The 16,242-nt window shown below is 43.1% G+C and overlaps 1 protein-coding gene across 2 annotated transcripts in view; it reads left to right on the top strand.

Annotated features, from left to right (window-relative positions):
• LOC125710190 (interleukin-1 receptor accessory protein-like 1) overlaps positions 1-16,242 on the top strand; it is a 261,530-nt gene that overhangs the window by 225,006 nt on the left and 20,282 nt on the right. For both annotated transcript variants that reach the window (XM_048979622.1, XM_048979621.1), the window contains exon 7: positions 15,777-15,909. In XM_048979622.1, the coding sequence (XP_048835579.1) occupies positions 15,777-15,909 (133 nt within the window). The remainder of the gene's footprint in view (positions 1-15,776; positions 15,910-16,242) is intronic.

Below are 16,242 nucleotides of genomic sequence, written 5' to 3'. Positions count from 1 at the left end.
AACCACCAACCTTTGGATTACAAACCCAGCATCCTAACTGGCTGAGCCACAGACCAGTTTTAATTGTTTGGTTTTGGAACATGCCGATCTGTATGTAATCATTTTTTAATTATTATTTTTCTTTTACCCCAATGTACTTAGGTTTATAAATAGCTTCCTTATCATGAGAACAACTGCAGTTTAACTCGGAAAGCCGCACAGGAGGTGATTGCGATATGGAAGTTTAAAAGCAGCGCGAGGTTTTTCTCTGGCTCCCACTGCAGGAAAGCAAAGGCTTATATTGACGTGCCAGCGTCTGCACCTGCTCGCATCCCCTCTTTGTGACAGAGAAGCCATCGCCTGCGGGGGTCTCACTTATCACACTCCACGCACACACTCAGACACACGCATGTACTGCACACGCGGCCACAAGGACAGTGCAATCGAGTGTCTCTAACCTCATTCTCAGGAATATGTGCACACAACCGGACACACCAACACCATAGTCTTGGTTTGTCGTTGAAAGCGAAGGATGTGTTTGTTTTCATGTAGAAACCAAACCCACTCTTTCACATGGTCAGTAGATTTGTCTCTTGAGCAAGGCCCTTAACCTCGAAAAATGCTCCACAGACTCCAGATAAATGGCTGGTTCTGCTCTCTGACCCCCAGCGTCGCTCTCACCTGTACATGTGTCTCACAGGAGAGCAAGAGGAGATATGAGAAAAGCAAAAGAATTCAAATGTACCTGTACTCCCACAGATGGCAAATAATATCATTATGTCATTTCATTTTCTTCATCTGAACTACCTGCAGTCCCAGGAAACTTTTTTTGCAGCGCACAGTTGTTTTGGGGATAGGTATGGCCTACCTTTGTAAATGTATCGTTTTACCGTTTGACTGTGGTGTTGTCAGTGATGTGTTACTTCCATGGTCCAGTCACGGAGTCTGGAGCCTGGCTGCTGAGCGTGCCAGCATGAGTTGACCCTTAGTGGAGTCATTGGCCCTTAGACAAACTACTCTCCTGGCTCATTTGGCAGCTTTTCTCTTGCTTTGGCGGAAAACACACACCGGAGCCAGCGCTGTGTGAGGGCGGTAGACTTAGAAGCACAACGGAGAGCATCACGGGACACTGTTAGCGTTCTGGCATTGAAACTCTGATGTCATTGTCCTTCTTCATTAAAATGACATCAACGGAGATAATGAAGGAGGTCACAGACTGTGGAATTCGCACCCGTAAGCACTGTAGTACACTCAGGGTTTGTCAGCATGGTGAAACAATGTTTTTAAAACGGCCCCTGTACGCTGGTAGCTCCCCAAGCAGGTGGAAGGGTCCAAGCGTCCGTCTGACGCTTGCCAAAATCACCTCTCAGGGTTCTAATTATGAGGTGATTTGTGGCTTAAGTAAGTGGCCTTTGGGTATAATAGATCTGTGTATGGCCCATTTTGCTCCGCGCCGTCTGTGTAACAGTGTCTGGCTGCTCCATCAGCCCGTCAGCCAGCAGGAGTGAGAGCGGCCAGCGTACTCACACGGGGCCCCAACTTGGAGGGTACAGAACACAGCACTGCTGTCCAAGTTCTCCACTCGCCGAAGACATTGAAGGGAGTCCCATCATTTCCCACCTGGCGTTACCGCCCAGACACAGGGCATTGCAGAGCAAATGTTGCTTACCAACCTCTGGGCTTGAAAGACTCTGCTCAAACCAAAGCTATCAGCTATTTAGGTTCTGCCTCCATTCCTGTTGAGGTGATAAACTTCCCAGTTATTATTTGCCTTCCCTAGTGGGCTCTGTAAGGGCTTTTCTCCTTAGCATTTCTGTACTTTCTTTACGCACATAGGCCACTTGGGTGAGCATTTTATTATGATAAACGCTAATGTGATTTCCTGGAAACTTAGCACATGCTGCACTTTAATGCTCTGCTCATCCCTCATCTGCCTTTCTCCTTCCACGGATGCATTTGGGGCACAAAACACTTACTCTCTCTCCCCGTGTATGCCTCTGCAGGACCTGTGGGGTTCCTTTGGTCCGCAGACACCGTCACTCAGAAGTTTCTGTTTTGTTACTTGGAACTGGGATTCAGAAACGCAAGAAGTTGGTCTTGTCCCTGTGAACGAAAAGTAGAAAGAGGTGGGCTTCAATGGGGAAAGCAGCAAAAACGAAGAACTTTTGCTTGTATTTACTGTAAAACAGCCAGAAATTTTGTTATATTGCTCAGTTTTCACAAAGATCAGTGTTTGTTCCTTATAATAATTTTAATGCAATAATCAAGGCCTGGTAGCATCGGGTGTTTGGAAATGTGCTGAACTGGGCAGTTAGTAAGTTGCTTTTAAATCTCAGCAGTTCTTCGGCTTCTCTGCCGTTTTGTTGTGTTTTATCTGCCCTTCCGTTGCGGGTTAATCACTAGAAGCTGGCTGTGCCATTCTCCTCTAAGGGAACAGGGGATTATTCGTTTGGGTCTTGGGAGAATTCCAGTGAGCATGATTTGGAGGGCATGCATGTTAGCGAGCTGATTTCTGACCCCGTAGGTGTGTCAGAGTGGTAGCGACTCTGTGCTAATATTTTGACAGCTGGTACTCCTGCAGCATGACAAATCCTGCCGCCCTCACACATAGTGCTAAGCCTCAGGAGAAAGGTCAGAGGTTGGTGGAAACTCGTGACCATTACCCAGGCAGTTTGCGACCGGTATCTGCAAGACGGTTGGCAGGGCCTGGGCCGCTGGCCTGGCCAGCTCAAACAGCAGCTCTGTGGGATTATGGGCAGCAACCATAGCTTAGAGTCTTCTGCTGCCTCCATTCTGTTGCTAGTAACAGAGTAGCCTCATAAGCCAGAGATGGAGGAGCTCTGCCAATCCCCAGGCAGGATTTGGGAGGTTGTGTGTCTGGCGGCTTTTGTTCTAGCCTTCTCTGAAACCCAAAACAAGCACACGCCAATGATCCCGAATAGCCATTTAGTGGTTTACGTTGGTAATGAGTTGTAAACATGCGGATTAATTGAGAATATGGAGCATTGTTTTTTTTTCTCCTGCACAGAGAGTGTAATGAGAGATGGAGACGTACAGAAAATCCTTTTATCTGTGCTGCAAGTCACACATCCACGAATGACGGTTACGTAACACACACAAACCTGCTGGAAGAGAGCCAACGTCAGGAGAGGATTTTAATTGCTGCTCCAAATTTCAGAATACCCGTCTGCGTTATTTAGTTATTTATCTATTCACACTCCCTTTCTGGAAAATCTTGCTGTCCGTACCAAGGATATTGCTGCATGCTCTGGATTTGTCCTGCCACATTCGGTCTTGCCCAACATATAAACCCAACAACATGATGCAATTGACAGCCACGACAGCACATTGTGCCCCAAGCAGACAAAATAAACAAAGCAGATATACGCCGTAATGTGCCTGTTAAGATTGCAGCCTCCAAATAGCCTCTTTTTGGTGCTGTGATTGCACATCAGGCATCTGATGTTTCCTGAAATTGTTCACGTAACAGCAAAAGAACCAACATCTCAAACTGTTTGCCCACTTAAGTCCTGGCGCAGTGCGATAAGTAACTTCTCTTCTGTAAATATCCAAACAAAAAAATAAAGCAGAAGTGTAATAGCATCCTATATGAAGTACCTCAGTCAATATTCACCCATCCATTGGCCTGAATGGCAGATTATGCTTTTTTGCCTCATTCATTTACATATAAATGGCTTATTTAGCAGTACCCAAAAGCAGAAATTAATTCCATGCGGTGAGCGGAACGTTTTATTTTTGAAATATCCAGTTTTATAGTCTTCCGGCTGCCATGTAATGACAGTAAATGCACGCTAACGAGCGCAGCCGAGATTTTGATGACTGTGGGTTGAATGGAACAATCTGTCCTTAATCCCAGTTAGATACTCAGATCCCGGGCTCAAACATGGCTTCGCTGTCCAGGAAGCGGCGAAAATGGAAGCGGCTGCTTCATTTAGCGTGAGCGGTTTTGCATATTGCAACTAATAAGGAGACGGGGAAACTGTCGCCAGCGGCTTTGCTGGAAATCCCTGGTAATTCCTCGTGAGCCGGAGCATTACGGTTTCCGCTATCCGGCGCGCGATTAGCCGCCACCCGATAAGTTTCGTCGGGCGAGGCTACATACCCCTGCGGCTGCGAGGCCATGGTTTCGCGACAGATTTTTCCACATATTCACATGCTCTTTGGAAATGTGTGCAGATACTGAGACAGATAAACCCTTAACTAACTAAATGTTTGATGCTTGGTGTTTTGTGTCGGCTTTCTGAGTGTACTTACATTTCCTTTAAGATTTCTCCACTTATGCTATCATAATATATGGTTGCACTTCCGTACACACATAGCGGAGGTTTTAGGAAAATGGCATAATGAATGAAAATTAGGATTTTTTTTCGATATTTTTTGTGTGCTTGCCTGTACTATTTGACAAATGCTCGACTAGTTAGTTAGCGCGGCTGATATAATGTTCTAGATGCTAGGTTTTAGAATTAGGTATTTAAAAAATGTTGATTTGGAGCGCTTCTTCAAATAGTTAGATGGTGACATACTTTGGTTAGGGCCAGTAATACTGGTCTTCTGTGTGCTGGAGCCAAGACCTCTAATGAGATATCATTTGCACTTCTGGCTTCATTTTTTTTGTTCTCTATTAGTGAAACAAGAACCCATTAGTGAATTGGACCAATGATGAATTATCTGGTGCAAGTACATAGTGAACTCATGGTGTCTCCCCGGGAGGTAACAGGCCATGATGAAACAGTCATCTTTACTTACACCGGAATTTTACTACTAAGAGGGAATATTTTAGTTCCATGACATTTCACTCTGGAGGTATTAAGAAATAAAATGTATAGATGTTTTAATCCATGGATGCAGCTGCCTTCAGCCATCATTGTGAAGTGAAAACAGCAGCGAATAACTTTATGTCTCTCTGACAGCTAAAAACAGCAGCTGATGTTGCTAGGCAACCCTATGCCACATTCAGCAGCAAGGAACCCCCCCTATCATCTGTGGAAGAATAAAAATCATTTGTTTACTTTTGTGGATTTTGTTTGGTGTCCAAATGATGGCTGCAAAGCAATGACTGATTGTTGTGATGTTAATAGCATATGCATAAAAATAACAGAACACACACCCGCTCTCATAATGATAATATAGCAGCACTAATTCCTGTAACTATGGATATACAAAAGAAAAAACTACCCATACATAGGGATGAGTAATAATATAAATATAGGGAACAAGTTATTTCTCATTGTGCGATATTTTATATGCAGCGAAGAAAAATAATCGTCACACAAAGTGGTTTAAACGTGTAAGCATGTATGGATAGAATGATAGGGGTATATATGTTTGGGCCTGCATGTTTTAGGTTATATAAAAACTTAGTCTGAAAGTCTAAAACTGTGCACGTACAGTTCCCTCCAAAAATATTTAAACAGTGTGGCCAGTTCCTTTACTTTTGCTGTACGCCGAAAGCATTTGGGTTTGACATCAAAAGATGAACATGAGACAAGAGATCAGAAATTCAGCTTTTACCTTCAGGTATTTACATCTAGATATGTTAAACAACTTAGAAGATACCATCGTTTGTAATGGAACGCCAAATTTGTAGACAAGCAAAATTATTGGGACATGTGACTGACAGGTATTTTTTGTTGCACAGGTGTGTCCAGTTGCACGGAAAACACTGGCGTTCCATTACATTACATTATTATGATGGTATCTTCTAAGTTGTTTAGCATATCTAGATGTAAATACCTGAAAATAAAAGCTGAATTACTGATCTCTTATCTCAAAAAGGAATTGGCACTCACTATTCCAAAATGTTTGGAGGGGACTGTATAATTATTTAAATAGTTGTGCTACAATAACATGCAGCATTCTGCATGCCTATATTTGGGTTAACATAAGAAGTCTTTTTTTGTGCTATGGTGGATAAAAAGTACAGTGGCACATTTTTTTTTTTTTTCTCGGCAGTTTGAAAGTGTGCGCATGAGTGGGAATGCTTATGCTTCATGATGCCCCACCTGAGTTTTTTCTCCAATCAGAAGGCAAAGGGAGGCTCCTCGGCCCCGCCCATTCCCTCCCCTACTCCTGATGTCTTGCTGTCCTAGCAGCCAGCCCACAGTGCATTTAACTGAGCCTACTACACAACGTCCTCATTTTAAAGGAAATTAAGGGCAGTAAAGGGGAGCCAGCTTAACGGACTGCAGTTGCACACTTAGGACAGAGGTCAGTTTGCCCTGTTTCAAGACCGGCAGGTCCGATAGCGGCGCCAGCTAACTTTTGTGACCCTTCAGTCTTTGAGATTTCCCTCCTCCACCTCCTCCGTGCAGGAAATATGATTTAAACGACACAAAGTCAATTTGGTTAAGTGCCGCAATAAGGTAGCCTGTGTCACCGAGAGCATTAAAATCGGCACTTTTTGACAGGGGCCCCGGCGAAGGTTTATGGGCCCGCTTGGCGTCTTGTAGTCACGGCACGGCTGCTCAGATAACTCACCGGTATGTCTGACAGCCTCCCGCCCCGGCACTGCGCCGCGGTCATTTGGAATGCAAATACTGCCGTCGTGATTGAAGGAGGCGTCAGTCACTGCGACCACAGGCCCGTTACCTGCAGGGTTAGGAGACTAATAAGATGAGATCTCAGGAAGGGCCCATCAATAGGCACACAATGCTGACATGCTGGCTGTCCGGCCTTAAGCACAGACATTGTGGGCACACACACACACACACACACACACACACACACATGCACGTCCGAGCCACCCTCTCATTCAAGTTCCCAACTGTCAGGGTCTCCTAATACACGATTAGCTTACTAGATAAGGTTAGTCTTCAGAAAACCACTTGCTACTGTACCCATGAACCCATGAACCCCCTCTGAGCAATTGGGGTTAGAGAGAAAAGACGCGATGGATTTCAAATCCCCCGAAGTTCCCGCCTCCATTGCGTTCGCCTGACTCGCCCCAGGGTAGAGCGAGTCACCAGCAAGATTAAACGGGTTTGTCCCCATATCATCAGCGGCCTGATATGAAGCATACGATACAGAAACATCGCTTGCTCATTGACCATGGCTGCTGTCTGTTCATGAAATATCCATAATAGATATATAAAAAAAAAAACCAAAAGGAAAACAAACTTCAAGTGAAAAGTATTTAATTGATTTGGTTACATAAATGTGACCTTCACTCGATCTTATCTTTCCTCTTTTTATTTTACTTCAATCAGCCCTACCTTCACTCCAAACTGATGTTGATTCAGCAAGCGCGGTGCTTTATATCTGAAATGAAAGCACGCTCTTCCATGTCCCCTATAAATGTTTTTCAGTCTGGGACCGTAATTTACCTTCTGCTTTTTCTGTTTCCCTGATAGCGCCGGCTGTAATTTATGGAATTGTTTTAATTAAATGGATTGTGAAGGCCTAAGTGTCTTGGTTTTAAGACATGCCATTTTTTAGGTGCCACAAGGTTATCTGGGTTCTAAAACTCCATCCACAAAGCACATACATAAACCTGGGTCTATAAAGTTGTATAGCTCCAGGGCTGGGACTGTGTGTTAGCTGAATTAAGTTGGCATGTGGAACTTGGATTATGTCAAAAAAAATGACCCAGGGAGAAGAGCTTCACTTATTCTAGTGGAGTGACGGAAATAATACAGGTAAAGGAAATTATATTAAGAATTTTAATGGTCCCTGTCCACGCTGTAATTCCACTAGTCAGCTTAACCTTTAGCTTAGCACTCTTTGCCTTGTTATTGTCAATAAATCCTGTATTTAAAAAATGGTAAAAGAGTGAAGAATAGGGAAGGTAATAGTGTTTCTTGAGTCATCTGTTAAGATTTCTTCTGGGACAACCCAGAATATTAATAGTATGGATGTAGATGTGGAGACAGGAACTCAAAGGGGCATTGAGAATATTCTATACTGCAAGACACTGCTTTTCACTCTTTTTGATTAAAGGTTCACCTTGCAATTATTTTGTCCCTCATATATCTTTGTTTAAAACTTCAAAAGTAATATGAAACTTATAAGAGTGACATCAAAGCCTGCCAAGAACATTGGAATACACTCCAGGAAAGCCAGGGTGGCAATGATGAGTAGTAATGGCTTAGACAGAAAGGTGATAGGCCATTTCCCTCTGGGACTGGTCTTAGTGTAGTGTCTGTATGTCACCACCTGTCCAATCAGAGATTCTCCATTGGGTTCTGCTTTATTTAAATAGTCCCCAAAGGCAAGGTTGTGTGTTGATGACCCAGAAAAGTGCCCCTTCTGGACTGTCTACTTGTGCCGAAAGACTAGTGTTCAGTCTATTATCATTGATAGCAAGTCATGGAATTGTTGGTGAGTGTCGATGTGCTGCATTTGCTTTTCACCCCACATTACTGTAATACTGCTTCTACAAGATTTCAAGCCCAATCAAGGTTCCCAACATGCAAAAGGCATCAATGAACATTCCCTTCACCTCTCAAGGGATGCTGTCAGCAACATCATTTGAGGCTTTCTGCCCTCGAAGGTACCACAGCACGATCCACCAGCCCTTTGCCAGATGGCCTCCTACATGATCCCATGATGCCTCATTTGATCCATATTTTCAACACAGCTCCGAGAAAGCACCCTACCCAATACCTGTATTTAGGGGGGACTAATATATGTTTGCACTCAAAAGTATATTGACTGTCTTGTCATGATTTGCAGATGATTGACAAACCATAGCGCATGGTTCTGGATCACATGGCTGGTGATGTTATCCAATCCAGTGGAACCAAGTGACATCCGCAGGTTTACACAATGATGCATTCTTGCAAAGATTTGTGATCTGTGGTCGCAGTAGATAAGGTCCATTTCTCATCTTGATCCTCTCCTGTAAAAGGATGATGTGGAGGGTGAAAAGATTCTAGTCAAGCATTGTGTTCATAAAGTAAGATGTCTGTGTTATCAGTGGACAACCGACCAGAACAATTACAGGACGATATTAAATCTATTTATAAGGAATATGAGTACAACATTCAGTTTTGTGCAACTTTTTAAATTGATACAGCTGCCTCCCCTGCTGTCTGTGTCTCCAGCTGTCTCTTTCCATCTGTCTGTTTCTGCAGCTGTTCTGTCCCCAGCTGTCTGTCTCCCTGTATGTCTGTTTTCCCAGCTGTCTGTCTCTCTCGCTTCCTGTGGGGGATTCTGCACAGAAGATATTCATGCACAGCACATCCTACCAGAGCACTGACTCCAGATAAGAGCTACTCATTACATATAGCATATCATATCTGCAGTCAAAATTACCATGTGAAGTATGTCAACTTATATGCAATCAGTATTGGAAATTCCCTAGAAACTGATACTGTCCTTCCTTAATGTCATATATTAATGACGATAAGAATTTCAGGATTCAGACGTGGACTCAGGCTAGTCTTTACGTAAAGCTTTGACGTATGATGTCTACTCAGATCAGCTTGGAAGCCTTGCGTGTACGATTTTTGAATATGTCACTGATAGAAAAGCATTTGCTCTTGTGATTCGTGACCCCTGGCCTTCAACGTGACGTTTCCTTGAAATTTCAACGTAGGGGTGACTGGAGAACTTCATAAATGTCATACTGTGAACCGCAATCAATGCGACGATTTTGGTCGCAATTTAGGCTCTGTGCATTTGGGCCTGATTTTAAAACTCGTACGGCAGTATTGATTACTGTCTGGGCCCACAAATCTATGTGTGAGTTACAGTATTGTAACCTTGCGAAAGGAAAGGCCTGGGAGATAACTGTGTTTGTGTGTGCATGCATATGTGTGTTTGTTGGGAAAATATTGCAGAGAAGGCATCTCCCTGGCCAAATAAATATTTCAGCTCCACTACGTTTCATTATTTATTTGCTTAGTAGTTTCTTATCAGAAGCTTTTAACGTAATGCACAAATGTCTGACTGTTCATTTATGGGACTGGATGTTCTGTTGAAACAGTTCAGGTTAAGTACCTTGCTAAAGGGTTCAACCATGTTTTCACTCGGGGACATGAACCTCCACCGCTTAATTTATAAACCTCGTTTTAAATGGTGGGAAAATTAGCTATTTTCCAATTCCGTCATAATTAATTGAATAGTATTGTGTACATTATGTTCACACAGGGCTGGACCCGGGGGCTGAAATAAATAGGACTGAAACACAATTAGTTCAGCATGGTCAAATAAGTACCCCCAGCCTGTCAGACTGGGCAGGATCCAGCTGCTCTTCTCTCAACTCAGCTGGAGTAAGTGAGGTTAGTTTGTAATGAATGACTCATTCTGGTGCCTCTAACTCACAGGTGGCAAGTTTTTGTTTGTTTCTGGTATCCTGTATATTCTCTTTCTTTCTGTGTGTGTGTGTGTGTGTGTGTGTGTGTGTGTGTGTGTGCATTCAGTTACATTGTTAGAGATTTTCGCAGTCCTCATTATGCCTGGCAGTAAGTAACTGGGCAAAGAAGACCTTTATTTTCAATGGAGGCCCTGTTATGGTGTTCAGATCCAGCTGATCGTTTTAAAAGCATGCAGGCTGTCTGATTCTGGCGCCTTTAAACTTAAATGGGAGCCTCCCGCTGTGTGCAACAGCTACTGCAGTTTCACTGAGCCTCAACATAACTGTAATAAAATGTATTTAATTTCTATATTTTATTTTATGTTATATGTTTGGAGCGGTAATTTATAACGCCGGATGTTTAATTGTAATTCTCGTCCCTTGCGATCGCCATGGTATTTAAATGTCTTCTGTATGCTCTTTTTGCCAGTACTTAGTATCAGGCATCCCACCTCAGGCATATTGATTTCAATTAAGAGAATGGGGGACAACCGGGGAGGTAGGGGGAGTGGGGGGCTGGCTAGGCTTAGGTGGTATTACGGTAATTCCGTGTATCATGGTATTTTCATTTGAAATTATCTCCCAGCTGCAGCTCGGCAAATTATGTCAGGTCGATACCAAAATAGTGTTGCTTTTTAAAATAGCATCAAGAGACCAAATACCACGCTAGAAAGTATGGACAGTATAAGCTAATAACAACAGACTTCCAGGACATCGCGCATCATTTGCAGTTGTCAGGGAGCTGCTGTCATTTTCTGCGGGACTCCCAGAACTTCTGGTAGAGGTGGGATGTCTGTACTTCGGTACTCTAACCAGAGAAATGTGGAGGTAAGGAGAGAGTGAGACAGGCGCACTCACATTAAAACATTATCATTCTGATCATAAAAAAGGGTGTCAATACCTGTACTTGACTTTACTTGTGTTCTCACTTACCCGTTTGACATCGTCATCCGTTGACAAACACCAGTTCCAGTACAAAGAACAGAAGTACAGAGGATGGTAAAAATCCCCAAATGTTGTTCTTGCCTCAACCCAAACATCAAGAATGAATCTGTCGCATCCTTGCCAAACGAGACCAATCCCATGATTGATTCCATCCCAAGTTCGGTCTTGGGAGGCAAGTTAGCCAGACCGGTCTTGCCAAGGACACACAGGTACGATGTTTGTGTTCCTGGTACCTGGTACCCAGGTGTTGTTCTTGCCCCGTGCCAAATATCAAGGATGCATTGGTTGTATTTTTGTTAATGAGAACAATTCCATGATTTATTGCGCCCCAAGAAGACCATTCATGCCAAGAACAAAAGTACAATCTGACGTTCGTAGTACTGAACGTAGTACTCTTGGCTTTCGGATCTACTTTCTGACTTCCTTCTATTTTTCCCCTGGTTGATTGATCATGTTTCAGTTATGTCACTGAGTGGAGCCTCCATGCTGTTCCAGTTTTCAAGAGTTGCTGAGCCTTGTGCATGGCACTTATCCAAGCCAGCCCCTATGACGAAAATTTTGTCACAATCGCTACACGCACTATGGCACTACCACGTACCGTATGAACCAGCCTTTTGGATTACAATAAATCCTGGTGACCAAGCTGTGTGATGTTCAGAAATAGCACTCACACTAACAACAGCTTCAGCAGTGTGCTATTTACGAGATGATTAAACCAATTTTGATTAAATAATTATTAGTATTGTTGCTTTGGTTTTACAGTTTAATCCCCTTTTTGGAAAATAAGAAGGGGAAAGAAAAAAAATGTAAAAAAAAACTAAATAAAAATCAACCGGATTAGACAATTAAGAAATACTGCATGTGCACGTAGACATGAAGATACCAGGAAAGCACCCGACAGCCCATCTTTTTTTTATCATTCTAGATAAGCTGTTTAATAAGAAATATCACTTAGAGAGCAATCACTCTCACATCTGGTTTCCCAAAAAAGAATTTGGCTCCTTCCTTTATCGCAAGTCCTGAGAGTTCTGGAAAGCTCTACAGTGACCCCATGTGGAACAGTACCATGCATAATTTTAGTGCTTCAGCAGATCGAGAAATTAATATGGCTGTACAGCGCAGCAGGTCTGCCGCTTGCATAGCCATAACTCATGTGTCCCGTCTGCAAATCGACTGAATCAACACCTTAATGCCATACACATGTCACACCACCTGTTTTTTATTACTCTGGCATGTATCTAAAATTATGCGATATTGAAAGTTAGAATAATTATATTTTGCTTTACTTATGAAGCTTTATTGAAATTGGAATATTGATACAAGTAATTGCATGCGAACGTGACCAAATCCCCCCCCCGCTACGCAAACACACTAAACTCCCATTTCCTATCTCTGCGGTGAAGCATCTGATGGTACAGTGTTGTTTTATCAGTCCCAGGTGCTGTCATGAGATGATTAATTGCATTCCAGTGCAACTGCTGTGTGACTGTGATCGTGCCAGAGGCCGAATCCTAATCCTCCATCTCTGGCCGGCAGCTTCGGGGGCGTCTGATGTGTCTGACGGTGACAAGTCGCGTCTTCCCCTTTTATCCCGCCATCTGACAGATCGCTGCATACCACCGTGCTTCCGTGCTGATGCCCACATCCTGCCTATATGTCATTGCACCTTAAGAGCTCATTTGGGATTTTGTACACGGTAAACACCGGATAAGCATTAGATGTGTTGAGAAGCTATCGATCAGCCTCGTATAAGGGCCGGTCGCGCCGTGCTTTTGGGTTTGTCAGGCTCCGTGTGCCTGCACTGCTTGTGTGGGTGTGTCTGTGTCTGTGTGTGTTTTTATTAGTTTTACATCCTGTAAGTGAATGTCATCTTTATTTACTGTGGTACTTTTTCCTTGTTTTCTAATAAATTTCTATTGTATAATGCATCATGGTAAATCCAAAAGAAGGTCACATGACAGCTTTATGTCATAAGTAATAATTATGTATGTGATTCTTAACCATACTGATTGGTATGTATATAGCATTCCAGAATGGTCTGTGTGTGTGCGTGTGCATACAGTATAGTACACTTAGTAATATATATATACAATACTGTAATGGATATTGTAAGATTTACAGTATGTACTAATCTGAGAGTCCAGTATTACAAGTATGGTAATGAGAATATATTTAATACTTGAGTGTACACTCCTGGAAAAAAAAATGGGGCAAACCCTAAATGCACAAAATTAAGCTTTGGCCCATTTTTTTGGCCCAGGAATATATATACTGTACCCAACTGTTCATCGTGCACGGAAATGCAGCTACCAATCACACTGCCAGTCACGGGAAGACATGTCTATTAGGCTGTGCATTGCTGCGGTTCAGTGGGGGGGAGTGGCTGACCCGGATGCAAAGAGGGGTTGCTCTGGATTGTGGGTTTGGGCATGGGTTCCAGATTGTGCATGGAGACTTATATAGTTCTTATAATGCCAATAATCAGTTCTTTAGCTTAGACAAACGTAGCACATTACAATACTGTAATAATAGTGTATATATTGTAATAAGTATACGGCAAGCATATATGTGACGATATGTGTGAGTAAGGCCAGGCCTCCCACACTATGACGTGCCCCTTTTCCACGGAGCTGCTCTGCCATGTCCAGGATCTGCTCTGCACCGCTCGACTGCCCTTGACCATTTTGTATCTCACTGTCAGGCTGCACCTGACATCGCCAGCGATGGCAAGAATCCACATGGCAAATAGATGCTGTTTTTTTTTTTTCTTTCTTTTTTTTTGATCAAAGTGACATTGCTAGGGCTGCGGATTACCCCATTTTACTCAGAAAGGGCCGGAATATGTCCTTCGTGAAGGAGTCAGCCTTGTATGAAGCAGGCATTCGTGTTGCCCTTATGGGAACATGCACAGTCAATGTTTATATTTACATTTCTCATCCATTCGTACATCTTCTATGTGACTGGATGCCAGAGCCAATGCGGAGCAAATACTCAACAACACGGGTGATTTCGAAATGGCGGCGTGCCTGACGGCATGCTTTGGGTCAGTACTTCCAAATCTGGTCCTCGGGGACCCACAGACAGTCCATGTTTTTGCTCCCTTTCCTGGGAGCTGGGAAGGAGCAGAAAGCGTAGACTGTCTGTTGGTCCCTGAGGACCGGGTTAAGAAATACTGTTTTAGGTCTATGGGAGGAAACTACAGTCTCCAGGGTAATCCTGCACAAATACAAGAAGGACATACAAACTGCACAAATGCCACGCTGCAGGTGGGTTTGCAGCCCAGGACGGTGTAAGTCTGCAGCTCTACCGGCTGAACCGCTGTGTCCTTGTCTCATTATCATTTAATTTTGTCATTTAAGCCAGTATCTTTTATTGCTGTTTTACAATGATATGAAGGTAGAGAAGTTGCTGCTCATGTTGCAGTACTGAGCCACGCCATGACCTGACTTATGTAACTCTGGGCTCCTGTGGTCCTGATAATCCACATATGACATTAAACTAAACCTTTGCTGTGATAAATGAAAATTGTATTACTATATGTGAATCATGTATCTGCACATGCACCTGAGTTGTTGCTGTGTGTGCACGTTAAATTTTTTATTTTTGTGTTAATCTGTGTTTAGCGGAAGGACGTGTAGAATAAGATTTTCACTGCGTAGTGGAGCTGCCTGTTTTCTGTGCACATGACAAATAAACTCTTCAGTTTTGAATCTTGAAATTCAAAATGCTTGAGCCTGAGTAGAGCTGTCCATGGTTTTGAATTCCCGAGGCTTTACATCCGGGTGTGGATCTATCCATGGTGCTGAAATAACAATGTTCGCTTCGGTGTAAAAACCTGTCCATGTTACAATATAAAACCTTTGGTTCATTTCTTCTGAAAGTAACTGCCCATGTTACTGAATTCATGTGCCAATACTGTTGATTACTGAACTCATAAGAGATCCTAATGCAATGTCTCCAAGTCTAAGACTTATGTGAAATGATTAATATATGTGAAATGAATTCATGTATGTGAAATGAATGCCATTTTCTTACTGCAGAAACCCCTGCTTAAAAGCCCAGAAAATGTAAATACCTTTGGGAAAATCAAACCTTAGTTACATATCTCTTTTGGGATGATTGCATCGTACTGTGGTTGGGGCAAAATTTCCGCCCATTTGGAAATGGTTACCATCCCGCTGATCACCATTTTCATACCAGATGAATAATGTATGAATAGTGAAGCTGACGGAATGGTACAGGGGAATTAATAGTGACCTGAATGTGCCAAAGTGAGGGTCTGGGTGTTGAGCAGATAATCTCTGCCATTGAGGGTGGTGGGTGTGTCTCAGGCTGGATTCTGTTGAGGCTGGAGACATCAGTGCCTGGTGTAGCACATGAAGGTAATTTGCTTTGTAGAAAGACAGCTGTATGAAGGAGGCTGAGTCATGCTGCGGGGCTTCGTGTCGGTGATGCTCCAGCCATCGGCAAGCGAAACACGGAGGCATGAAGCGTAGGCCGGAAGTGACCTCTTGTGCATTTTCTTTTTCCCCCACAGGGGGGCCCATCAACCTAACCTGCCGAGCCTTCTTTGGCTACAGCGGAGACGTCAGCCCTCTCATCTACTGGATGAAGGGGGAGAAGTTCATCGAGGACCTTGACGAGAGCCATGTGCAGGAGAGTGACATCAAGTATGAGTGACCGCTTGCTGATTGTGTCTTCCTTGTCAAACTTCTGTGGTTTTAAGCAGATCGTTTCCAAATGGAAAACAAAAAGCAATCGTCAAGAGTCAAAAAGCACCCATTACAGTTATCATAAATACAGTAATGGGACACATTTTCCAGCAATAATACTGTTTTACATGCATTATAATTATTTAACATTATATGGAAACATTTTCTATGCGTATGCACTACCTGACTAAACGAACACCATGGTGTGGAGATAGGGCTGAGCAATAGATGTCAAGCACATGAAATAAGCAGTTACATGTATCCATGAAGTCATTTTGGAATTTGCATAAA

The sequence above is a fragment of the Brienomyrus brachyistius genome, chromosome 16, assembly GCF_023856365.1.
Source record: "Brienomyrus brachyistius isolate T26 chromosome 16, BBRACH_0.4, whole genome shotgun sequence".
NCBI lineage: Eukaryota > Metazoa > Chordata > Actinopteri > Osteoglossiformes > Mormyridae > Brienomyrus > Brienomyrus brachyistius.
The sequence above is the reverse complement of the archived record's forward strand: the minus strand, read 5'-3'. Positions and strand labels throughout refer to the sequence as shown.